At 40.2% G+C, this 26,896-nt stretch overlaps 1 protein-coding gene across 5 annotated transcripts in view; it reads left to right on the forward strand.

Moving 5' to 3' along the window:
- Positions 1 to 26,352, forward strand: part of DACH1 (dachshund family transcription factor 1) — a 454,713-nt gene extending 428,361 nt beyond the window's left edge. For all 5 annotated transcript variants that reach the window (XM_048492794.1, XM_048492795.1, XM_048492796.1 and 2 more), the window contains 2 exons: positions 277 to 382; positions 23,571 to 26,352. In XM_048492794.1, the coding sequence (XP_048348751.1) occupies positions 277 to 377 (101 nt within the window). In that variant the 3' untranslated portion in view covers positions 378 to 382; positions 23,571 to 26,352. The remainder of the gene's footprint in view (positions 1 to 276; positions 383 to 23,570) is intronic.
- The last annotated feature ends 544 nt before the right edge of the window (positions 26,353 to 26,896 follow it).

Consider the following 26,896-nt stretch of genomic DNA (forward strand, 5'->3'; position numbering starts at 1 on the left):
TTATTCTGCCACCTGGTCTTTTCAGAGAACTTTTGGAGTCTAATGGTTTAGTTCGCATATATAAAACTGCCTACTCTACATTGTTCATACTCTTTGCGGAGGGTTTTGAAATCAAGGATAAATCTGTCTTACAGTAGGAACTGTGGACAATGAGAGAAAAATGTAAAATCTTTTTTTCAAGTGGGTTATGTAAACTGTATATGTCTGTTAATTGAAAGTAACTTAAGTATTTGAGCAACAAATGACAATGTGCTTTATCTTTTTTCATTCTGTTAGTTCTGTCCAGATCGCTATCCATAACTTCATTAAAGTGTCCCCACCCCCGGGATCTGGTCACCTTTCGTGAAGGCAACTTAACTGCTGATGAAGCTTTCTAAAGAAGGTACTTTGATAAACTGGTTCTGGTGGATCTTGTTCCTAACGTTTCGCCTGCATCTGTGGCTGGCATCTTCAGAGGTGTATCACAGAGAAAAGTCTGTTTCTCACTGTGTCTAATGAGAAGGGAAAGTTTAGTGTGATAGTGTGGTATATTGTCCATGTCCAAGGGTGGAGAACCAATCATTAAGTGTTTGGGTGGAACTTGCTATGCAAAGGTGTGGTTGAGTGCATTGTAACTGAGTGCATTGAGTGCAAAGCCTTCGACAATACTTTGATAAAGATTAGGAACAAACATGTTTCCTAGAGTTGTTTTCATATGAAGAAGACTTTAAACAGAATATATTGTCCTTTATCTTTATAGATACCTTTTATTTTACCCAAAGATGTTTACCATATATTGCTAACTTTCTTGCTGTGTAAGGTTGACAATTTCCAGGAGAGCTTGGAGTTCTCCAATCTGTAATAGCTGCTTTGGACATGGGCCTCTATGGCATTATACCCTTCTGAGGTCCTTCCCCACCCTCCTCAAGGCTCCACCCACAGCTATTCAGGATTTTCCCAGGCCAGAACCAGCAACCCTAAGGGTGCATAAGGTAATTTACCTAATTAAATAGGCACACGATGCAGTTGAATATGTAATTCTTGTAAAAACGAAAGTATATCTGCCTTTCTTTGACTAATATATGAAAGAACCTTATAGCTACTTTTTGTTTCTCAGTGCAGTTTCTCAAGTGACTGATAGATTTTAAGTTAGAATTTAACTCCAGTTCATGGGAGTGGGGGCTATTTCTGGACAAGGTTTTTGGATTTGGATGTCAGATTTGATACACTTGCATTTTCCAAAGAGTTGATTTTTTCTCCAAGGACTCTCAACTTTCTGTTTGATATACTTGGGGACCATCGATTCTCTTTTTTATGAAAATCACAACCCTAATTTGCATTACCTCCACCTATCTTTGTTCTTGATCTTTAAAAGTGCATATCAATGAAGGATGTGTTTTACTTTTCTGGGTTTTTATCCAGGGGTGACCCATGATGCATTCTTAAGGTGGATAAAGGATGTAAGAATACTATAGTAAGCAGCTATATCCTTTGTTGGTGGATCTCAAACTTGAACAATAGGCCCCCATATGCTGACACTGTTATCTTTAAAGATAACGAAAAATCAAGTAAAAAGAGAACTCTCCCTTATTATGCAATAAAGGCTCATTATGTATTAGCACCTTAGCCCAAGACTATTTGCTTTGGAGGAAGGGTTTCCTGTGGATGTTTGTGTTGTTGCCTTCTGAGTGACAGATCTCTGCCCCTGCTGCCGACCTTGAGGTCTCTTTCCAGCATGCCTGAGTCACCTCCTTCTGCCCATAGCCAGTGCTGAGGAATGATTCCAGGCAGCCAGGAGCTGCTGGTGCTCCAGCCGGAGACCCCAGGATGTCGGTGGTGGAAATGTGCGCGCTCATGCATATATGTTCCTTGTTCCTTCATGTGTATGATATTTTCTTGCATCAGAAAAATGCTAGCATTTTACCAACAAAAAAAATCCCTGTTTGATTGCTTTCAAACAGATGAAACTCTAGCAGGGGAGGTGGGGAGGAGAGAGAAAAGCCAACGAGAGTGTAACATAGCCCCATTTCTTCTTCTTTCTTCTGAAGTAAAGGGGGAAATTTGAGCATTCCCCGCTCTTCGAAAAAGCAGGCTTTTTGAATCTGCTGTGCCCTAACTGTGGGAATGGCTAAAAGCTGTATTCAACTGGAATATACGGCCCCAAAGGAAATGTACATTCACTGCAGAGCAGACCACATGTGCATAATATGCCATCATAAAATCTCAGGTATAAATTAAAACTGAGCCCTTTCATTTAAATACAGATCTAAGTGAATGTTTTTAAAAAAAGACAATCAGGTTTTAGTGTGAAAAAAGAGAATCAGATTAAGTATTTGGGTATTCAGGTAACCAAAAACAACAAAGATCTCTATAACATTAATTAGGTTCTATTAAAATAGCTGAAAGAAAGGCAAAATTGATCTTCTGAGGAGGCTAACATTTATCTTTCCTTGGGCTGGTGACCATGATAAAAAGGATGGTTCTCCCAAAGATAATTTTTCTCTTTTGTAACTAACTAGTAGAAGTTTCTATTAAAATGTTAAATGATTGACAACAGCTGAAGCTTGGTGAACACGCTGAAGCTGTTCACAAATGGCCTGAATGACCACAGAAGGATAAGCCTCATTCCCACCACGGACATTCAAAACATGAGCCGAATCAGGGATTCTTCAGGCATTCTGAGCCCTGATGTGACACACGGAGAAGCCGGCCCTGGCACCAACATGCACAGAAAAAAAGTGTCTGTATAACTTTGGAAATATATATACTTTTCAAGAGACAGTGATAACAGCATACACATTTTATAAGATTTGTTTTGCTATCAAGTCACAGCTGATGTATGGCAACCCTGTCAGGTTATCAAAGAAAGAGATGTTCAGAGCAGTTTGTCATTGCCTGCCTTTGTCACAGCTCTGGTCACCCATCCAAGACCTAACCGGATCTGAACTTGGTTAGCTTACGAGATCTGATGAGGTCAGGCTAGCCTGAGCTGTCCAGGTCAGGAAAATTATAAAATAGTGTACAATAATTTAATATGAAGTATGGAATCATAGAATCATAGAGTTGTCAGAGTCCTCAAGGCCCATCAAGTCCAACCCATCCAGCCATCCAGCCTCTGTTTCATTCAGAAAACAGCAATATAGCTATTTTTTTAAGAAAATGAGTAACCAGGAAAAAAACCTCAGAGGCTAACTATACCTAATCTCACAGAAGATAAACCTCAATGTTGAATTAACCCGCAGCCACTTCATGGACCTTCTTTGTATTGAAAGGAGGCGGTAGCCAACTTAGGGGACCAGGAAAAAATGACAACATTGAAAGGTTTGAGTTTTGAAAAACTGATGGGTAGAGGAAAAATCCCTACGTGACCCCAAGGAGAATGCAGTTAAAACCACTGTGATAGCCCAAGGGATTCCAGAGATACAGGCATGTTTGTTTGTTTGTTTGTTTATAATTTAAACTTGCTATATTCCCACTCCCAAAGGGCTCTTTTACATCCATTTGCCATTTTGGAAAAATTGGGGATCTGAAATTTCAAGTAATTGATTACTGAGGAAGAATCCTCAGGGGCCACTGAACAGAATGCCATTAAAACTGCTGTGGTTTTATCTGTGGCGGCCGTTTTAATGTTGGGACATTTTTCTGCAGCAGAAGCAAAATAATTTAACTTCTGCCAAACAACACGGAACTGTATTTTGATCTTTTAGTGGGACAGAGTATACCCACAGTTCAGAGAGGAGCCCAAGCAAACAGCCTACTACTGGTCATTCTAGATCTGGAACAGCAATATAAAGTGAATTTGTTCCTCAGAGTTTTCCTTCCCTTCTGTAAATTTTGGCCTTGAGCAATCTTTAAATGCTTGTTTGATTTTTAATGACCCTTGACCTTAATATGTCACTCTAATATTTATTACTTGAAACGGTGTAAAAGTCAGACATTTGCTGAAACCAAAGCTGCCAAGAAATCCCAGAAGTTCATGTCCGAAATGTTCACATTCAAAATTTCGATTTGACTATCATGTTTAAAAAATTTTGCATGCAAAATTTCAATTTAATTTTTCCTCAGTATTTATTTTGTTGTTAGTGGGAAGACACACACACCACTATCATTTAATACCCATATCAACATTTCAAGTCTATCCTCTTATAGTGTTTAGAAAGTCTTGAGAAGTGAGGACACAGATTCCAAGCTTATAGCTGAATTTTTTTTTGCTTTTAAGAAGCGCCTGGGAGGAGGGAAGGAATGAGTGAGATGAATTTGACATTCTAATAGCTGTCTTATCAGCTTATTTGTTCTTCATCTGATTTTTAGGCTCTGAAGAACAGCTTAGCTTAACCTTTTAAAAAGGTTATAAAGAAGACAAATATTAAGAGTGCAGGCTTCGGCCTTGAAATTGTTCTAAGGTTTGTCATGTGTATCTTTCATAATTGGATCCAAAGTGTTGGTGGGAAAACATCCAGCGGTTACATACTTTACCTCACATATAACAGAATTGTACTGCACCATTCTGAAACTGAACAATAATAAATTTGTTTCCTGTCTCCCTGCACAGCACTTGGGTATTCTGGCAGCTTTTCAACGCCAGCTAATCAATTAAAGACAACTTTAATTAAGTTAAACAAAAGGTAGTATTGATCTGTGGCAGTAACCTATAAATAGGCTATTGTTTCATAGTGTTCATAGGTCATTCTTAGCTACACCTTTACGCTAGACAGTCATTCTATTTATCACCTCGGAAAGCAAAGCCAGAGGCACAGTTAGTGCACATTAATGCATGCTAAACTTAGACAGTTTACTTTCTTTGAAAGGAGCCCTCTTCCAAGTTGCAGGCATAAACGGTACACAATGAACAAGTCTGTAGCTTTCGGCGGACCGCTTGTTTTTATAACCATGCATGAAACAGATATCTTTGCCGTCCTTCGTAGGAGATAAATGATTAATCAATCGAAACCTCTTCTCAAACACGGCTGTCTGAGACAATTTTAAAATGTCTGATGGGCAAAAGGAACGGCAAAGCACAAAGTCAAGCGAGAGCATTACAGATATTGAACAAATCATGCATTTCGCCAGAGAAAACATCTTAAGAGTCTGTTTGGGTTTTGAATTATCTGCATCGCTCTTTGGGTTTCGTGCATTCATTTCCAAAGGAAGCTGGCAGGCTTTTCTAGCCTGTATATTAGGAACATTCATCATTAGTATCTCTAACTGTGTGGGATAGTCTATATTGTTAGCTGAAACACTTTTATAACACCACTTGTAGAACTCCTCAGCATTCTGACACCAGCGTACTGTTATCCACAGAACTGCATGCAGCTTGATAATGTATGCATTCAGTTTCCTTTCCTTTATTGGTATAACAAGCAAATAACACAGAACACCTAGAAAAGGAATCACATTAGATAAAACAAGCAAAAGATAAACCATCAGCATAAAAGTAAAATAATAACACTATGTAAAGCCAGATGCACATAATGGATCACACCAAGACCCTTTGTGATCGCAACTTTATGGCATGGTGTAGGAATTTTGCAACAATTTCAGTTTTTTGGGACTTGCAGTTGTTTTAAAGGAAGGATACTTTGTGGGAATCCAAAAGCTCCTTCTTATTGGCTAAAAGAGGCATTAATAGATCAGCCCGAATAATTGTGTAGAAGGGACAATACAAGAGAACATGGGATGTGGAATGCATGCATTCATTTTGTAGTACAAAATAAAATTTGTTTCCTCTATGAATGAAAGACATTGCTGCGCCCAAAATAAAAACATGTTTTGCATTTTTTTCTTTTTTTTCCCAGAGAAAATTGTAGGGAAATACTGCAAAAATATAATTCTTTCAATTAGTAATCACCCTCAGTTTTGATGCCCCCACTTTGAGCAATCTGTATGGTTCTGGCACCCATGCCACCAAGCATTAGAACTGGCATCATTACTTATAAGTTTGCCAGCCTCCAGATGAGGCTTTGAGATCTCCCACAAGTACAATTGAGAAATTGGCAACTTCAGAGGGGAGACTACTTTCTCCCCTCAGTGAACTTTGCAGCTAGATTTTACTGTGCGGAATAGGGAAATCCACTTGCAAACAGTTGTGAAAGTGGATTGAAAGTGCATTATTCTGCATGTGCGGAAGAGGCCTAAGTGGCATTATATGCTGCGGACATCCCTTCTTTCCCCAACTCCTCTTTCCTGAGGCTCCACTCCCAAATCTCTAGGAATTTCGAGACCCAGAGTTGGCAACTCTACTACTGAGTTTAGCAGAGGGCTGAGAATTTTTTGGCGGGTTGATCATACCAGCCACTACACAGAAAGCAACAAAATATCCAGTCATAATTGAAGGAAGTTTAAATATTCCATGAAGGTAGTTATAAAGGGCAGCCTTGTTTGTCCACAGAAGAGCATTTCAGTTTGAATCCAGTACCACCTCAAAGACCAACAAGAGTTTCAAGGTAGAAGCTTTCGAGAATCAAATCTCCCTTCATGAGACAATATTCCCTGCATTTTAATATATGACGACTGGCTTGGACCACTGAAAACAAGTCTGGGACTTTGAGAATAGAACACTGATATCCATGTAATACATTCATAAGGATAGCTGACCTAAAGAGTATCATGCATCTTAGCCAACTTGTCTGGTGATATACAATAGTATCTTTGTGGCTCATTCAGTGGTGTAGCACCCGGGGGACAGGTGGGGTGCGACGCTCTGGGTGCACGCCTTTCGTGGGCGTGTGACATGGCGGGGGCATTCCAGGACAGGTGGGGGCGTTCCAGGGGCGCAGGACGAACACACGCCCTGGGCACAGTTGTCCCTCACTCCGCCTCTGGGCTCGTTGTGTGACTTACAGAAGTATCATGTGGGTTATCTATCCTGACCAAATAGCTCAGATTAGCCTGATCTCGGAAACTAAGCAAGTTTGGCCCTAGTTAATATTTGGATAGGAGACCACCAAGGAATGCCAAGGTCACCAGAGGCAGACAATGGCAAACGATCACTATGATAGCAAATACGCACATACACACAATCAATAAATATTTTTAAAGACCTTTTGCTGCCTAAAAAGACTAGTGGGATAGGCAGTGGAATTGCTTTAGAATTAGTTGAACTACAAAGAATAAAAGGATTTCTGTAGGTGAGGAAGTCATCAGAAACCTGACTCACAAATATGTGAAGCTCTATCTTAAAGCTAATTTCTTTCTTTTCCCTTCTCTGTGCTGTTCATTGGGATACACTTTTTAAAACTTTCCCAATCATTAGAAGCTATCATTCCAAATTAATTTCTGCCCAGCTGATATTGATTTTGCTTCATTGTTTATCATGTATGATTTAATTCCTTACATGTCGATTTCCCCCCCATATGTAACAGAATAGCAAAGCCATTTATATCATCTTTTTGTCAGTGTAAAGTTAGGAACAGTTCCACACTTTATGCCTCTTCTTATTTATTTTTGTATTTATATCCCATCATTTTCCCCAAAGGAGACTTGAAAGCAGCTCACATCTGGAGAGCCAGCATGGTGTACTCGTTAGAAGCAGGTGGACTCTAATCTGGAAAACTAAGTTTGATTCCCTACTCCTCCATTCTTTGGAACTTAGCCCCATCTACCTCACAAGGTGTCTATTGTAGGGAGAGGAAGGGGAAAGGAGTTTGTAAGCTGCCTTGAGACTCTTTACAGGAGAGAAAGGCAGGGTGTAAATCCAAACTCTTCTTCTTCCTCTCTTGAATTTTATCCTTTACTCTGTGAAGTTGGATAGGCTGAGAGTGTGTCATTAAACCAAGTTCACCCAGGAAGTTTCCATGGCAGAGCAGTGGTTTGAACCTGGGCTTCCCAGATCCTAATCAATTTAACTACCACATCACATTAGTTCTCTAGGTTATCTTGTGGTGGTCCAGTATTGCAGCTGTATCATGTGCAGATTTTTGCACTGGACTATGTTTATCTGGAGCTTATTAAATTATGCCAAGTTATCTGGAGCTAATTAAACTATGCCAGGTTATCTGGAGCTAATTAAAATGAGCCAAGGTACTTCTGTCACATTATGAGAAGCCAGGACTCACTAGAAAAGACAAAATGCTAGGAAAAATGGAAAGCATCAGGAGAAGAGAAAGACCCAAAAGAAGACAACTTGGTTTTATAAAGGAAGCCATGGCTCTCAGTTTGCAAGTCCTGAGCAAAGCTGTTAATGGTAGGATGTTTTGGAGGACATTGATTCATAGGTTTGTCGTAAGTTGGAAGCGATTTGACAGCACGTTAACACACACTAAAGGTTTGTTGCTGTGCTGAATGCTGGTGAGCTTTATTCTCCATTTGCTACAACAGAACATTTTAACCTCCTCTGATTGACAAGGAACATTAATATATAAAACAGCAGACACTTTCCTTCCCTGAGTACGTCTGTTAGTTTAATGTCTCTAGAAGGACAAAACTTTTGTGCTGTCAAATACAAAAAGCAGGCATTAGGGAAACTTTTGATAGGATAATGCTGCTTCGCCTCCAGCTTAAACAACAGTCTAAACACATTAGGCATTATGGTCTACTCCAAGCCATAAAATATAATTTGCATAAACCATGATAAAACTTGTCTCGGAATTTGCCGGGACGTGTGCGCATGCACACATGTGAGAGAGATCAGTTGCCTTTTACAGCCTTACATATTTTTCAGTCGTAAAACATTTAGGTGGATTCTGTGAGGATTAAACTGAAAAATTAGATCTATTGTGTGCCATCTGAAAATTCCCAAAATGAGGAATAAAAATAAACATTGCCACCGGAGGGATGTTTAAAGGTTAAAAAATGCTGTTTCTTGCATTATCTCAAATCCTGTGGCTAGGGACAGAAAGCAGACCCGCCACAATAATGGTGGTGGGGTTTTTTTTATTTCTACTGTTCAAACCATATTAATGAGAACATCATTTTGGAGAACTAATTATTTCTATTTGTCTTGTGTCACACTTTCTAATTCCCCTATATTAGCACAGCCAAAGCAAATTAATTGGTTTTTCAGCAGTTGAACCTTGTCCAAGAATGAGCTCACATTAGCTTCCAGTTTCCCTGTTCCACCAAGAGCATTGTGTCAGAATTTTCTCTTGATACCGAACACAACCCAGAGAGTATCTGTTCAGATTCTGGTAGCTGCTCACTTGATGAAATTTATAAGTTTTAAGTGACCCACCAGGAAAGATAAAGTTCTTAGCGGCAAGATTATACATCAGAACAGTTAAAGTGAAATTAAAATTAAATGAATGAATCTCACTGAAGCAAAAAAAAGCAGTAATTAATGGTTCCCTTAATTGTCTTCATAAAATATTTGCATGGGTCTAATTTGCATAATTTGCATGTATTAATTAATCTTTCAAAGGAATTTTGTGCTGAGAGAAGCCAAAAAATCTCTTTGTTTTATTTAACATCTAATGAAATATTTATCTTCTTTAATGAACTTCTCATCTTCATTAAAATAAAAGTTGCACAAGTTTGTATGTTTTAAATGTTTTTATAATTGAAGTGTTAAAAAAAATCTCTTTAGGCTCACAACAACTGGAAAACAAACAAACACATAATTGTATATTTCGAGTCGTTTGGCAGTGAACAATGTATAAAAATGAAAGGTGCATTCGCCTCTCTCTGTGGAAGTCCATTGCGAATCTCTTGTTGATGTTAATGGAGGAAGCTGCGACCTGAAAATTATATTCAATGTTCTGCTGATCCGCTGAATGTTGCAAGTTAATTTTTTTATAAAAAACTACAGCCATTCATTTGAAGATAATAAAATAATACCCACGGTGGGATGTGAGCATTATCATTTGGTTGCAAAATACAGTTCTGGCTCTTTGATGAAAGAATGGGGGGAAAGGCTGAACAATAATAAGAGATATAGAGGGGGCGAAAAACAGTTGCGTGCGTGTTAATGGAGTAACATGGAGAAACAGGTTTAAGCCTTATAATGGCATGGAAAGGTCATAATCAAGTGTCGTAAAAGCATTCATTTGAGGTAATAACGCCAACTCCGATGGAGGAGAATTCAAAAGATGAAGCCATGCAGAGGAGAGAAATGAATATTAAGGCTGTGGCGTTAAAATCAGAATAGGAAAAGCATTAGGAGATGAAACGTGATGAAGTGCTTTGCGGAAAGCAATTTCTATAAAAGTTATGGATCTAAAAGGACAGTGATTAGTCTTTCGGAGGCAAAGGTTAAGGCTATTACTTGAGAAGGGGACCACCTATATCCCAATGTAATGTATCAAGTAGTTAATATTGTAGCCGATAGTAATGGGGGGGAAGCAAAAGGATTGTTGCTGTGCAAGATTGCCTCCATACAATATTTAACATAGTACATAATAAGATTTATGAACTGGAGCTTCATTTTTCAAGGATAAGTACAACACTATTGGAACAATAAACACGCATTTGAACTAAGCAACCAATTGCGGATTCAGAGGACAATGAAAGCACCTTTATTCAATATCCGTTCACAATAAGATCTGCACCCTGTGATGAAAATGCCCTCCCAAAGCCCAAGTAAAAGTCTAGCTTAGAGAGTTTGAAAACTTGTAAATAAGTAGGGCATTGAATATTGGATAAAGGACATGTAGTTGTGATGTGGTCGCTGTGCAGTTTATGGGGAAAATTGGAAGCCTTGAGAGAGTGCCACTTAGGAAGAGAAAGAGATTTAAATGGTCTATTGGATCATGGAATTCTTTACAAAAAAACAGTCCCCCTTCTCCCTTTAACTATTATGTGCACACTTATCTGCATATGAGACAATATGCTTGTTTTCCTGTATAAACACAAAAGGATAAGAATGACCATTGCAGCCAAAACAGAAGCTTGGTTTCTTTATTTTAAACATTTGTAAAAACACTATTCTTCCCAGTAAGGAGGACCTCAAGTGGGTAACAGCATTGAAATCAGTACAGGACAGTATAATTTTGAAAACAACAGAATTAAATCAACCGGTAGGGTGAAGGAGAATCTTTTTTGAAAAATAATAAAATTCAACAGAGATTCTGAAAAGGAGTGGATGAAAATGAACCGAAGAGCCGGATTTCAAGAGGTGCAATGTTTTTCATTGCATCCTTACTAACTGTCATAGGTCTACCTCGTATATTGATTTAGTGAAGAATTCAAAATGCATGATATCGTTGTACCAAATATATGTGTATCGTACCACCAGTGTGGTCGCGAAGACTAGCTGCAGTTCTCTGTTGAAGTTCTCTTGAGTTTTCCTCTGTATTGCATGTGAAGGCACCTGCCAATAATGCGTTAGTTTTCAGCAGATAAGGCATGAGCCGCAAGTGGGTTAAACAAGAGGCATCATTTCTTTTATTTAAGAGGAAAAAAGGAAAAGAGATGAAAAAGAGTGAGAAAGGAAAAAGATATTTCCTTCAAAAAAACTAATATTGCAGAATGGACTTGAGTACAAGTCCTCCATCTCAAAAAGCAAGAATATTGGTCTACTGTTGTAATGGCGAACCTACGACACACATCTCAAAGGCGACACGCCACAAAATTTTGGAGTGCCCAACACCCGGCAGCTATTCTCCCTGTTTAAGTGTGAGTCGTTTTTGTAATTATGTGATGTTTCTTTATAAAATACATCGCACCACACGTAATTGGACAACTGTATTTAAAATAAATGAAGATCCAAATAATTGTTTCTCTTTTGTTTGGGTTGAGGGGAGGGTGGCACTCCTGCAGAATCAAGTTAGTCATCTTCCAGATTTTTGACATGCTGAGCCCAAAAGGTTTGCCTTCGTGGGTCTAATGACACTTTCCCCAATGCTCTGTATAGTTCAAATGAGGGAGTTTTGTATGGATTGATAATTAAAAGCAGCTTTGAATACTGAAAGCTCCTTGTGAACTGTATTTCTCAGAGCCAGCATGATTAAAAGCAGTGGACTCTAATCTAGAGAACCTGATTCCCTTTTCCTGCACATGAAGCCTGCCTAGTGACCTTAGGCTAGTCACAGTTCTCTCCAAAATATCTCAGTTCCACCTACCTCACAAGGTCAGTGGCGTAGCGCCCATAAGGCGCTGATTAGGATCAGTTTAGAGGGTCCAACAGTCTGATTTAGTGCTACACCTTTCCTACTGTCTTTGCTCTTCCCCCTTGGCCCTGCCCACTTTGTTCAAGCCCTGCCTGCTCCTACTATCTGCCCCACTTCGATGTAGTGTATCACATCCTCAATATGGCATGGCAGTTCAGCTTCTCCTTGGTCAAAGGCAACCCTTAAAATTATCAGTTATGCGGCAAACAAGCCCTCTTCCCTTTCTATGTAGCTCACCCAGATCTCACTGCACGTCACCTCTGAATGAATTCTGTATTGATGTGTGTGCATGTGTGTTAACTTCTGCATTAAAAAGTAGCTCAGGGACAAAGGCACTGCTGTTGTGAGCTGTATGTGTAGAGTGCCACCAAGTCTCAGCTGACCCAAGGCTCTGCTAGTGATTTTTCCTCATTGGAGTGAATGACCAAGGGCTGTCCTTGTCAGTGCTGCTCTGTTGAGAGGGGAAGTTGCTCTTTGCTCTGATTTTGTGGGACCGAACCACACTAACCACACCGAACCTATGGACCTGTTCAGCCAAACTATTGGGCTATTAAAACTCTCCCAGTGGTTTTCACATACCTTAATCATTTTCACAGAGATTTGTATATCCAGAAATCTTTGCACATAGATTTTGGGGTGCATTCCAGGACACCCATTCACACATTGTATGCAGGTCTTGGCTAGAAATGTTAGGTTTGTTATCATCTGTGAAGTGGGCCAACTTTCCTCTGCTGCTGTATATCAGAAGGTACGACTAGTCACAGTGGACTCATTTCCTTTTGCCAATATTGATTTAAAACATTTGTTAGCCACTTTTCCATCTTGCAGAATTTGACGTGACTTCCAGTGTAACTTAAATAATAATTATTAAAAATCATAAAGTATACAAAAGACCACAATTTAAAACCTCTAGTTAGGACCGACAAAACATAAAAACTAAATAAGTCAAATACAGTCCTGAATAACTGCCTCCTGAAGATAGAAAATGAGTTGGCTAGGAGGTTGTTCCATAACTGCGGTGCTGCCACTAAAAAGACCTTTTCTCGTCTGCCAACCAGATAAGCTTCTTTGATTGCTGGGAGAGGCAGGAGGGCTGTCTCCATGTGATTGTAACTCCCAGGCAAGAATATAGAGTAGAGTTTGGACACTAAGGTACCCCAGTCACAAACCATGTAGCCATTACTTAATTTCTCATTCAAGACCTTGCCTTGATCAGCTTCTAAGATACACTGTTATTACTCGGAACATGTTTTCAATCTCTCTGTTCTGCATTGTTATCCCCATCACATTTGGCTTGCTTTGGTTTCTGTAAATCTTCCACAATATCTGAAGGACATCAATACAGAGAATCTCGTAATGCTGTGAATTTTTAAATTATTATTTTGTTTAGCTAAGAAACATGAACTGGAATCAGGAATGATAAAAGGAACATTTTTCTATTATGCTCATGCCATCCGTTCTGCTGCTGTCTCTAATGGTGGAGGAGAAGCAACTATAAGCATAATAGCTTGTGTTTGTTGTGGGAGGAATAAAAGACGGAACAACTGGCCTTGGGAACAAAGTATAATAAAGGCAGGACTGTACAATATTCGTCAATGCAAGACTTGACTTGTTTATTTACCCTCTTTGTTGGATTCTGCAGATTTCCTCTCTGATAATTTTTTAGTGTAGAACAAACAGATCAAACCCTGCCCTTGCATTAAGAGAGAGGTATTTTTCATCATAATGCCCTGCACTGAGATATGTTTGGCTCCAAGTCCTTTCAAGGATTCAAACATCATTGGTAATGAAAACATTTTTTTAAAAAAACTAGCAATTCATTCTAACTTTTGTATTAGTTGCACAGGTATGGTATTGTGCTTATTGGATCCAGCTAACTTTTCACTCGGGCCCCTTTCACGCATGCAGAATAATGCACTTTCAATCCACTTTCACAATTGTTTGCAAGTGGATTCTGCCATTTCACACTGTAAAATCCAGCTGCAAAGTGGATTGAAAGTGCATTGTTCTGCATGGGCAAAAGGGGCCTCAGTTTTACCCAATTCTCCTCCTTTAATACAACTTCTGACTTCATGGCTTTTGTCTATGTAGGCCCAACAGAGCCTTTTGGGATGGACAAGGAGCACATCTTATTAACAGTAGAAAAAGTGGATCCAATCCAATATGGAAGGATGCACCGATTGTCATTTCACCAGAAAGGTGCTGGATGCTCCTCAGCTCAAGATGCATGCAAGTAATTTGTAACACCTGAATAAATTTCCCAGATTTAATATACCGCCCCATCCCCAAAGGGCTCTGGGCGGTGTACAACCAATAAAACCGTCACATTAAATCATGATCACTAAAGCAACATTTTAATTAAACGCAATTAACAATCAGTTTTAACCTCCATCTTAAAATCAGATGATGACATAAGCAATGGACTCATCAGGCGGTCAGCATAATATGGACAAGTCCCCAAGGTGGAATATGGGGTGCAGGGGACGGCACCTTCAACATCCGACCTCTTCAAAGGCCCGGCAGAACAACTCCATCCTACAGGCTCTGCGGAACTGTTCTAGGTCCCGGAGGGCCCGGATGGCTGAGGGAAGAGTGTTCCACCAGGTTGGGGCCAGGGAACTAAAGGTGCATTCATTATGTGCATTCAGTCTGAAATATATATAGTCTTTTGCCCTTTCTATAATGCAATTAGGACAAAGTTATTGTGGGACAAAAGGGAGGGTCTTTCTGGCCAACAGAAAATACTTTTTCTACTGAACAATATAATTGGCGCTATAGTGGAATAGTAGCTAAATCCCTACATCATGTTGTTAAGCTTTTCTCCTAAATGAATGGGAATTCTGAACTGTCGTTCTGTAGTACCCTGTGGCTGTAGTTCTTTTTATATTTATGTTGAGCTTACTGCTGACATGCCAATAAAGGCTTGATAATGATGATATGGTGTATCGGGGGCCCGAGGGCATGACCACCTCCTTGCCCCCCCCTCCCGTCTCCCCACCCTGTGCAGCCCCCTGGCCTCCCTACAGTCTAGCTCCTGCCCTCAAGGACTAAGCTGCATTCCAGGAAGATCTCCCATGCAAGTATAGCCATATCTATAAAATAGCCTTGGTGGTAGAAAGCGCTGTCAAGCCTCAGACAACTTACAATTGACCCAATGGGTTTTCAAGGCAAACCCCCCCAAACAAACAGAGGTAGTTTGTTATTCCCTGTTACTGCAGAGCAACAACGGTGGTCTCCTCCCCAGATACTAGCCAGGTCTAACCCTGCTTAGCTTCCAAGATCTGATCAGATGGAACTAGCCTGGGCTATCCAGTTAAGGACCCAAACTGCCTTAGCAGTGCAAAAAAGCCAACTGAACTAAGGCAGGCCTGTACAATTTTCTGAAAGCCATGAGAAGGCCCCTGGCCGACCTATTATACAAAATTGGTACACTGGCCAAGAAGGTTTGATTCTCTCAACATCTGAATGAAAGTACTCAACTGAATGCAGGAATATAATGGTTGCACGTGTGACATTTGATATGAAGCAGGGATATTGTGAAAGTGTATATGGCACATGACACATGCATACACAAGAAGAGGAAGAGGAAGAAGAAGAAGAAGAAGAAGAAGAAGAAGAAGAAGAAGAAGAAGAAGAAGAAGAAGAAGAAGAAGAAGAAGAAGAAGAAGAAGAAGAAGAAGAAGAAGAAGAAGAAGAAGAAGAAGAAGAAGAAGAAGAAGAAGAAGAAGAAGAAGAAGAAGAAGAAGAAGAAGAAGAAGAAGAAGAAGAAGAAGAAGAAGAAGAAGAAGAAGAAGAAGAAGAAGAAGAAGAAGAAGAAGAAGAAGAAATTTGGATTTATACCCAGCCTTTCTCTCCTGTAAGGAGACTCAAGGTGGCTTACAAACTCCTTTCCCTTCCAGGAATGTAGAAGTACAGAAACACATCTGGTTCACCAGATAAGCCTCTGCCACTCATGTGGAGGAATCAAACCCAGTTCTCCAGATTAGAATCCACCTTCTCTTAACCACTACATTCTGGCTCTCAAAGAGAGCATTTTCAAATTTGGCCTGTGCACCGGTGGATGGTGCAGCATCTTTTAAACTCAGAAATTATTTATAATGCCACAGATACTGTATTTGAGTCTATGGGAACTATTTGACTGTGTGGGGTGGGACTTGATAAATGTCTGTGTTATCACAACATAAAAATGAGATTTCTTGTGGGGCTACTTGAATGATTTAACTAAAGATAATGTAAAGTCGAGATCGACATTTATGGACTCCTTGTGTTGACATCTTTATTATATTTGTAACCCAAACTTATCATAATAGGAATGATCTTCACTTGGTAGATCTCTGCCATTGTCGTACAAGCCTCTCAAAGGTGATTTATTAGATTAAAGGCACAAATTATAGTCATTGGGCCGCAGTCACTGGTGTCAAATGGCATTATAACAATAGAAATCGAGTCATCATTTGTTTTCCACTGGATAATAAATAGGAAGAAGGAAAATGGGTAACTGAAAAGGCTAAGTTGCTTCAACAAATGAACGCATTGCCTATAAAGACAGACATTAAAAATGTTAGTATTAATGCAAAGTTGGATCAAGTTGGAAAGTCGGGCTAGAAATGTACTATGAAAGTAATGTTGGAAAATCAGGGTTTTTTGTGTCGTCAGTGCCTTGTCTGTAAAATGGACATAAGCTCTTTGCACATGATAGCCAGTAGAAAGGTGGCTTAATTAGTTAAAAATATTTTCAGTCTGAACCAAAAGCAAAAAAAAAAGTTGCAAAAAAAGATGATTGCATTATTCTGCTCTTGTTCAGCGCTAAAGGCCCCTCTTCCTGCTTAGCTATCCTCAAAATCAGCATCAGTTCATTTTACTATGCTGGCCAGTGTCTTTTCCTGCTCTGGTGCATGGCTCCCGTTTCGTGGAATGGCTCCCAGTTTCTCTACCACAGCTTCATCCGCCCGTGGTTCCTGAAGCACCACCAGGTGGTGGACAGCGTCCTGAGCCCTCAACGCAGCCTCTGCAGCTTCCAGGGAAGCACCCAAGAAGCCATGAAATGAGCCATCAAATATGAAGACCTACTGGATAACTTTGTGTTTTTAAAAAACAAAACAAGTTAAAAAAATCAGCATCAGTTAATCATAACACTAGAATGCCCTTCAAATCAACAGCATTGGATTACTGTTTGAAGGAATTATTTGTTTGAAAGGAGAGAGTTTTTCTGGTTGTTTGTGCATATTCGCCAGCTCCATAATTTTCTCACAGGTAGAGATCATTATTTCCAAAGTCAAACCCAGTGTGGATATCCTTTAGCAGCACGATCATAGATAATTAAATGACATATCAGAATTACAAGAGCCAGCATGGTACAGTGGTTAAGAGTGGCGGCCTCTAATCTGAAGAACCGAGTTTGGTTCGCCATCCCGGTCACAATTGCTGCTTGATGTGGGAGGCTGGGGGAAGCACGCCAACAATAACCCCTATACTGTTTGTTCATAAAATAGCTGGCCAAAGCTTGTTTAATAATCATAAATGTCCTGTTGCTAATAGATCCACAATTATGAAACCCTTTATCAATTTCAATTTTCTGGGCTCAATGCTGTAGACCTTCAAATGGCTACAACCCTGTAGCATTTGGCAAATGAAACTGACTAAGGCGTGCAGTGGCCTTGGCCATTGTTAATGTACTGTGTGCTGTATTTCTCAGGAGGAAGCAGCGCTCAGCACTTGGGAAGTTAAGAACAGGTAATGATATTGATGAAGGCTTTCTAGCCCACTAAATGCAAGGAGCGAGACTTCTTGATGCATCAGTTTGGAGGAAAGCATAGCTCCCATCCTACCAACCTGAAATGAAATTGACCAAGGCTTTTTCTGAGCCACAGAAATGTGCACCTTCAGGAAATACAGAACACACACACCCAGTGGTATAGCGCCCACGGGGCAGGAGATGCGACGCCCCAGGCAGAGCCATGGTGGAGGCGTGACCAGGCCATGGAGGGGGCATTCTGGGGGCGGGGGGGGGCAGGCTGTGGTGCGGCAGGGGCTCCAGGCTCAGTTTCCCCTCGCTCCACCTCTGCACACACCAAACAGAGAAAGGAAATATTCTTGGCTGTGGGTAGTCCTTTCCTAATGGAGAGACAGCCTGTTTTGTAAGTCGATGCAAAGGTATGCAGAATAAAGGGGCTATATATTCAGACATGTCCTGACCTGGATAGCCCAGGTGAGCCTGATTTTGTCAGATCTGAGAAGCTTAAGCTGTTTCAGCCCTGGTTAGTACTGAGGTGGGAGACCTCCAAGGAAGTCCAGGGTCCTTATGCAGAGGCAGGTGATGGCAAACCACCTCCAACAAAGGTCTCTTGCTTTGAAAACCCCACAGAGTCACCATAGGTCAGCTGTGACTTGATGGCAAATAAAAAAAAATCAGAGCTACATTGAAATGCATGAAACAAGCTTCATATAGATTTCATCTAACGTTTCCTGTCTAAAACGGCTAGTATTCAGTAAATGGCAAATTAAATGGTATAAGTTAATTCTGCTCACCTCATAAGCGAGGGATACTGAAAAGAGCAGGAGACACGTGAAGTGAAAAAAAAATGAAATGTGAACTCGGAGAGAAGGGAGGTAGGCCATATCCATCTGACCTCATTCTTTTGTTGACTGAAAACCACAGTTTGTGGCACTGTGCTGCCGTCACCGTCAGTGATAGCATTTCTATGCACTTACATCACAACAAGTCTTTTGAATTGGGTCATAAATCTTTCTTCCTACAGTAATGGCAAATCCAGAAGGGTCCGTTTCCACTTTAGCTGAATTAATGTTGTGTTTGGTTTTATTTATCTACTTGCTTTCTATACCACCTTTCCTATGCTGCGTTTTCAAGGGTGGTGCACAGTTCAGATTAATTTTCCTAGTGGGTGTGACACAAAAGAGTAAAGGAGTGGGAAGAGAAGAGAGAAAGCAAAACAATTTAGGCGACCATAGGCAATGTATTTTATTTCAGGGTTAGATACTGACCAGGTAAAACGGCTACTGCCAGGATGGGGCATGGAGGGGAGCTACCAAATGGTAGATGATTCTATATAGGCCAATAGGAGAGGCCTTGCTGTGTACGTCTCCCTCTAATTGGCTGACAAAAGGGACATAGTTCTCCCATTTGACATGGCTAAATAGAATGACCACTGGTGAATGTTGTTTTGTGAGGAAAGATCCAATAGAAGTTGGTCTTAGGTAGGAGCCTGCCTGCCTGCCTGCCTGCCTGTCTGTCTCTCTCTCTCTCTCTTTCTCTCTCTCTGACAAAGCTAAGAGGAATAGCCACTGATGCAGATAGCTATGTACCCTGGGTGAGAAACACATCTATTTTACCCAGGAATTTAAATATGACTAATTAAGCCAGATCATACAGAACTTCTAGGTAATTAATCAGCATTGGGATACAAAACATGCCAGTGACATACGAAGGAGCAAACACTATTGTAATTAGCAGTGACTTCATATCCTAATATGTTTGACTCAGAAATTTGTCACCCACCCCCCCTTTGGTTTTTCCTTCCCTCTTTATATTTATTTTCTAATAGAAGTTACTGGAATGCAGTGCTTTTGCAATTCAGGTTAAGTGGTTGTAAGCAATTAGTTCTCTCTCTTTCTCTTTTTCCTGGAAGTGTTAAAAACTACCGATACAAATTAGAGCAAACCAAAATGGTAGCCAAGTTCACTGACAAACTGCCTCAGCTTAATTATCGAATTTCCAACCTCAGTGGTCAGAATCCGAGGACCGCAAGGTGATTCTGCCCAATGAAGATTCATCCTCTTGTGGGGAAAAAAACATTCTGTTGAAAGCAGATTTGTCCACCTTAAAACAAAAATCTGCTTTGACCTGAAATTGTGGAATGGAGAGGTTCTTGATGTTCTTTGAAAATTAACAAACCATGAAATGCAGTTGTCAGAGCACTTTTGTGTTCTTGTACGACAGCCTGTGGATTAACTGTGGATTTGTACTACAAACTGTGAATTATATATTTTATATTGAAATTTTGCTTCAGGTTGTCTCTCCTCAGTGTAAATAAACCTCAAGTTCTGCTTATTATTCTAGCTCCAACTCCTGTCTGTTCCCCAGTTTGTGGTTTGTTACTGAAGCACTTGTTCACCCTGAAGATAATCCTGCCTGGGAGCAGATAGAATAAAATAGTGTCATACAAGTTAGGATGTAAATGTTTGGCAGCACCTTGATTAGGCAGAATTGTCAGGTTAAAATTGCTGGAGGAAAAACAGAAATACCTTCACGTGGACAACATTGGCTCCCTTTAGAAACTCCATAATTACAATCCCTTCCATTTCGAAAGCTCTGCATATAAATCGGTTTCAACCAGAGAGTTTTCCCATGCTTAAAAACTGAGACTCCCGAGGCAGCATTGTATTGGTTAGAGAGTAAATAAGTTCTCTTTTGCCTGCATCTTAAATGATTTCACCCTTAATTAGCTACTTTCTCATAAGTGTTCGGAATAAAGGTTGCATTTTCTCTAAGATCCCTTCCATCTGCCACACGATGCTTCCTTTTATTTGGCACTCCTGATAGCTGTTTTCTCAAACGTTACATGAATCATCCCCCGTTTGTTTGCCTTTGTCCTTTTTTATATATTGTTCTTGTTTTTCCTTTTCCTTCAATTATTAAAACACGCACACTGAATGGAAGGTTAGGATGACAGCGCAATTCACATTTGTCCGGTCTTATTAAAACAAATACACCCAGAGGTTGTATAATTTAAAAACGTTTGAGCTGTGGATCTAGGGTGCTTTTATCAACATCGGGATAGAGAGGTTGTGTGCATTCAGGCATGCGTGGACAGCTGTTCGCTGAAAAACAGCAGACCTCATTAGATTGCAGGCAACCAGAAATAACTTCTGCGAAAACAAACTAGCCGGCCATTTTTCAGCAAAAGTTTCTTTCCTGACAGGAAGTGTTCTTGACTACGTCTTTTAAGTGAACCGAGCAGTCAAAGAAAAAATGGTTCCTGCTTTAAGAGCTCTACTTTGGCCCCATTAAGTTAGACACAAGTGGCAACGGATTCAACATGCTAAGGAGGCAAATCATGCGTGCGGATGATTACTGCAGTCTCCTGCATGATCCGCCAGCCAGAACAGTGTGCAATTAGCCCTAACTGGAGACTCTGATCAGCTGTTTGGGACAGGAAACCAGGGGTCTCCATAGACTCTTCCCTCCCAGGCTCAATAATATACTTCTAACATATTAGGGTTAGAGATCATGTATCTATTGAATTTATATATTTATTTATTGAATGAATATGCTGCTTCACCCCTTGCGGCCTCAGGGCGGCTTCCAACAATATCAGTCGTACGAAAAGTTTATTCACTTTAAAATATAAAACAATCTAAAATAATCCCAGATGGCACGCAGTCAGAACCGGGTTTGATTCCTCACTCCTCCACCTGAGTGGCAGAGGCTTGTCTGGTGAACCAGATGTATTTCCGCAGTCCTACATGCCTGCTGGGTAACCTTGAAGTAGTCATAGTTCTTTGGAACTCTCTCAGCCCCACCTACCTCACAAGGTGTCTGTTGCGGGAAGAGGAAGGGAAAGGAGCTTGTAAGCCACCTTGAGTCTCTTTACAGGAGAGAAAGGTGGGGTATAAAATCCAAACTCCTCTTCATCACATCATCCACCGCCTGATCCTTTCCACTGGAAATGCCAGGGATTGAACTTGGGACATCCTGCATATAAAGCAGATGCTCTTGCACTGAGCCACAGCCCCTCCCTGGCCATTCATTGCCTCTCAGAATATTACAAAAGCAAGTGTTTCTGTTTTGGGAATGAAACGGTTGCTTGATCTTTCTGTGTAAGTGTAGTCCTAGGTTGGCTTTCGAAGTAACACGCCACCTTCCTTTAAATCTCATGTTGGACAAAGCCGAAAATAGTTGCTTGCAAAATACACTGTCTCCTGCAGACTCGGAAGGTTTTGTCTGGCAAAGGTACCATTTTAATAGCCTTTTAAAAGGGATATGCAGCAGAGATCCAGAACAGGTAAATAAAATCTAATGTACTGACTGCAGGCTAACTTTAGCATTTAGGGGTTGGAATTACAGCAGATACACATTAGCTCTTATACACACTAGATAGGCAAAATGTTGTTAAATACTGCAGAGTACTTCTCCTGCAGCCATTTCTGGACAGCTTTAGTGCTGTAAGTAATGGAGGTGTTTATCCTGTGCATGTGGGAGAATCCTCTCTTGCTAAAGCCAGAGATGGACTGACAAGCTTTTATGAAAGGGGTGTCTTGTGCCTTCAGTTTTTAAGGGCTGATGTATTGTCGAAGGCTTTCACGCCTGGATTCAACTGGTTCTGGTGGGTTTTCCGGGCTGTGTGGCCGTGGTCTGGTGGATCTTGTTCCTAATGTTTCGCCTGCATCTGTGGCTGGCATCTTCAGAGGTGTATCACAGAGGGAAGTCTGGACACAGTGTGTAACAGACTTCCCTCTGTGTTACACCTCTGAAGATGCCAACCACAGATGCAGGCGAAATGTTAGGAACGAGATCCACCAGACCACGGCCACACAGCCCGGAAAACCCACCAGAACCAGCTTATATGCTGACTTTGCTTTCAGTGTTGCTGGCAAATTTTGTTGTTACTTTTCTTTCTTTTAAAAAAAGTCCTTTTTGTTTCTTAATTTACATATATTTAGGATGAAGTATTATTTTTAAAATCTGGGCAATCTTCACTGTCTCCAATTCTGGAAAAACACGATGAGCCAAGGTTGAGCAAAGTGCATAATTATCAGAATATCCCAAGCAGCTGTTAATAATTGCATACATTTTCCATATGTTAAAAAGAGCCAGAGCCCAGACTGAACCCATAAGAACACTTTATTAAGGAAAAGCTCAGTCCAATCCCACCGACCTCCTCGCAAAAATCTGATGGTTGGAATTCCAGTTTTGTTATTTCTTTCTAACGGAGGTCTGTGGCATCCATTTGAGTGGCATGTATATGTGTGTTGATTCCTGATGTAATCGGAGGATATGTCTTTCAAGAAAAAAGAAGAGACTTGTCAAGCTATGAGCAGATACCAGATCCAAGATTTCATACTTACATGGTAGACCTTTTTATATAACAGCACATCCTGTGCCAAGAGTTTACGTGACTGGATGTTTTTTTTCAGACAAAAGAAATTCCTCACATAGAAAATGTGTATGTCAAGCAAGAGATTTTTACCCTAGTTTATTACCTGGCTTATTAGTTTTACTGTGCAGTCCAAAGAGAAGGGAACTGAAGCACCACTGTAAGGAGACTCAAGGGGGCTTACAAACTCTTTCCCTTCCTCTCCCCACAACAGACACCTTGTGAGGTAGGTGAGGCTGAGAGAGTTCTGAGAGAACTGAATAGCCCAAGGACTTGCAACAGGCTTGATGAGGAGAAGTGGGAAAATAAACCCAGTTCTCTAGATTTGAGTCCACCACTTGTAACCACACTGGCTCACAGACAGACCTTCTCAGGGCACCTGTGTTCTACATTAATGCACGAATCAATTTCACAACTTCTTTTTCCCTCTTTTTAGGTGGAAGACTTTATTTGAAAACTACTGTCATGTACTGAACTGCTGAAGAAATGTGCGTAAAGAACTCTGCAGTAAGAAATTCACCAAAGTTCTGCAAAAAAGAAAAAAAAAGGTGCTTTCCAGACAAGGTAGCCACTTCATGTATCCGGGTGTTCTTGCGGAGGTTTTAAGCGTTCTGCCAAGAGCATCCTCCACGTAGGCTGGGGCTTTTTCCTGTGATGCAGAGAACTTTTCTACCACTCCTATAGCACTTTTCTAAGCAGCCAGCTCTCTGAAACTTTGCTGTTGGACATCGCCTTGTACAGACTGGCCAGAGCAAGACTTTGCATTCCCTTTTTGGCGGGACGAAAACTGTGTCCTCCTCTGATAATCTGAGCACATGAAGCAAATCTTCCACAGTAACCACTTCTATGGCAAAAGACTTTTGTGCCATACATAAACCAGCAAGATAGTACAGAAGTCAACTTTTTCTCTAAAGGGACACGAGATTCTTACCAACACATAACAAGAGGAGAGAGAGAGAGGGAAAAAAAATCAAACGTTACGTTTTGTTTCCAGTTCCAGGACAGGGGTCTTGTTTTCCTTATAGACATGTTTTTCCCCCACCCCATACTTCTATGAGAGACCAAGCTTGAGTACAGTTTTAACTTGGGAAAAGAGCCGAATGTAAATTTTACTGTTCGCAATAGTCTCTTTTGCTTAAATTAAACTTTAAAAAAATGGTTTGTAAGTTCTCACTCGAGTGGTTTGGGAGGAGGAACGATAACAAGATGTTGTGTCGTGCTGAAGTCGTTGGTCAGACCATGTACAGTATATAACCACCCACCACACACAGAAGGTATTATGTATTCAGTAGATTACTAGATTTTAGGGGAGATGACAATTTTAGAGAATATGTTTTGTCACCCTGTTGGTCCAAACGACACCTTTCTAGATTTAACGCATGCAGGCATGTAAATATTTGTCCTGAAGTCACAGTATTAATGAACAAGATCTTACACATCTGGGGACGGCAGCCACGCTTATTTGTACATTGGTCAGTGCTGTGAAAAAGCACTTTTAGAGTGGACTGTGGCTCAAGAGCAGGTCGACCCACCAGAAATATTTTTCTATATTAATGTCATATGGCGTCAATGTTGCTGGGGGGCGGGGGGGAGATTACCCAGATAACTCAACAGACACTTGATGTATCAGTCCAATACCACGTAGAGCTAAGTGATAATGTTGAATCCATCCTGTCCTTCCTTTCCACCTTGTCTTGGGCAAGGACAAGTTGCGTGTTATTTTTACCGTCTTTATAAACTCTACGATATACGTTCTCCAACTTCGTGCTCATCATTGGAAGTCAGCTACAACCGAGTGCTTATTACGTATCAAGGAATCTTCTTTGCTTGACCTCCTTCTCCAGGTTATCCCTTTAACGACAGCCCTGAAATTTGGGTTCATCGTTGGTAATTATGGTTTCTCCATCTTTAAAGCTTTATGCACATGCTAATCAGGAACCAAACATGCCTAAAATTCCTCTGCTGACAACAGCTTTCATTGTCAAACCGAATATCTGTGTCTAGTGGAAACCAAGGGCCAGATTACATGTTATATTTTGCACGAGTTCCCTGCTGGGTCTTGCAACCATGCGACAGACATGAGTTCTCAGTGGCAGCTCCATTTAGAAATGCTAGAGGGACCCAGATAAAGCCAGGATCACAGCAGTGGAGGAGAAGGGGCTCACATAGAATGTAACATGTAGTTTGACCTTTATCCTGTTTTAAAACCCGAACCACCCATCCGCCATTAGCTGGTTTTGATCAGGACCTTTGATTTTGTGTGGCCTGCTGTTATTTTATGCCTACCAATGTATTAAAACTGTGGCCGGAAAGAATTTAAAGGAAAAATGAAGAACTATCTTGTCATTAAAGAATTGTTTCACAGTATGTAGTAAATTTTGGTTTCTTCTTTTAAAATAGTACTATCATTTCTGATCATCTCTACTCCTTTTTTATTTTTAATGATGTGGTCTTTAAAAGGGTATGAACCTAGATGGACTTTGTGGCAAACTTCTAAACCTGAGAGTTCAGAAATACAAAACAAAACCTATATGTGAAATCTGTAATAGTGTCTACCGTCACTCCTGTTCCCTGCAAAGAGTCACCTGTAAGTAGTTTTAACTGTTTCTTACCATGTATACTTTCCAGACTGTTCGGTATGCATCATTGTTTGGTACAAACGTAAATGGAAATGCTGAGAATTACGAGGAAAAGAAGTATATCTTATTAAAACAAGTGTAAATATTACCGTTCATGAAATGCTACCGTATGATGAATTTGGATTTTTTGCCCCTCTTTAGTTAATCACAGGTTTTTTCCTTCTGCCTAGATTATGAAGAAACGTGTTCATGTTATTGTTTATATGCTTTTTTGGGTAATCTTAAAGATATTAATGTCTAGTTGTTCTATATTATAACCATCTTTGCGCTCTATGCAAGCCCTTGGAACAGTACATCCGCATCTTCATGTAGGACCTATGAAAATTGTCTATTTTTATCTATATATTTAAAGTTTTCTAAAAATGAGAAAAAAAGGTTATTATGAATTTTGTTGTACAAAATCTGTACAAAAAAATCTGTTTTTACATCATAATGCAAGAATTGGAAAATTTTTCTATGGTAGCCTAGTTATTTGAGCCTGGTTTCAATGTGAGAACCACGTTTACTGGTATTGTATTTAATTTTCTTCCTTTTTTTCCTCCTTTTCAACAATCTGCTAATAAAACTGTCTGAAATCTGCCTGTGACTTTATTTACAGTTCATCTTTATTAAATTTTGTGAAATGTGTAACATCGGAGAAATATTTACTTTCTAATGGGAGGCATCTGAAAACATCATAAGTCAGCTGTTTGCGATGCAAAGAGAACAATGCTGAATGATTTTATTTAACATGCAACTGCTTCTACCTCTAATATGAATTACTGTGGTGAAAAAAAAACACATCATAAAAGCACACTCTGCGGTTATTGTTTAACAAGCAGATTTTCCATCTTTTGTTTCTTGCCAGCTAAGCAAACTGCCCCCATCTGCATGATTTATTTATGTACATTTCTCAGTTTATGAAGCTGTTATTTGTACCTTTTTTCTCTTTATATTGTGATATTCCCAGGATCCTTATTTTACAAAGCTTTGTGCTGAATAATGTAAAGTGGACACATTGATGGGACAAAACATGTTATTTCCATAACGACAAGTGTGGAGGATTTCTTGCTCTAACCCATTTTCTTGCATTTGCACTTTCTCTGTCTTTCTCTGTCTCACACACACACACAGACACAGCATC

The sequence above is a fragment of the Sphaerodactylus townsendi genome, linkage group LG04, assembly GCF_021028975.2.
Source record: "Sphaerodactylus townsendi isolate TG3544 linkage group LG04, MPM_Stown_v2.3, whole genome shotgun sequence".
NCBI lineage: Eukaryota > Metazoa > Chordata > Lepidosauria > Squamata > Sphaerodactylidae > Sphaerodactylus > Sphaerodactylus townsendi.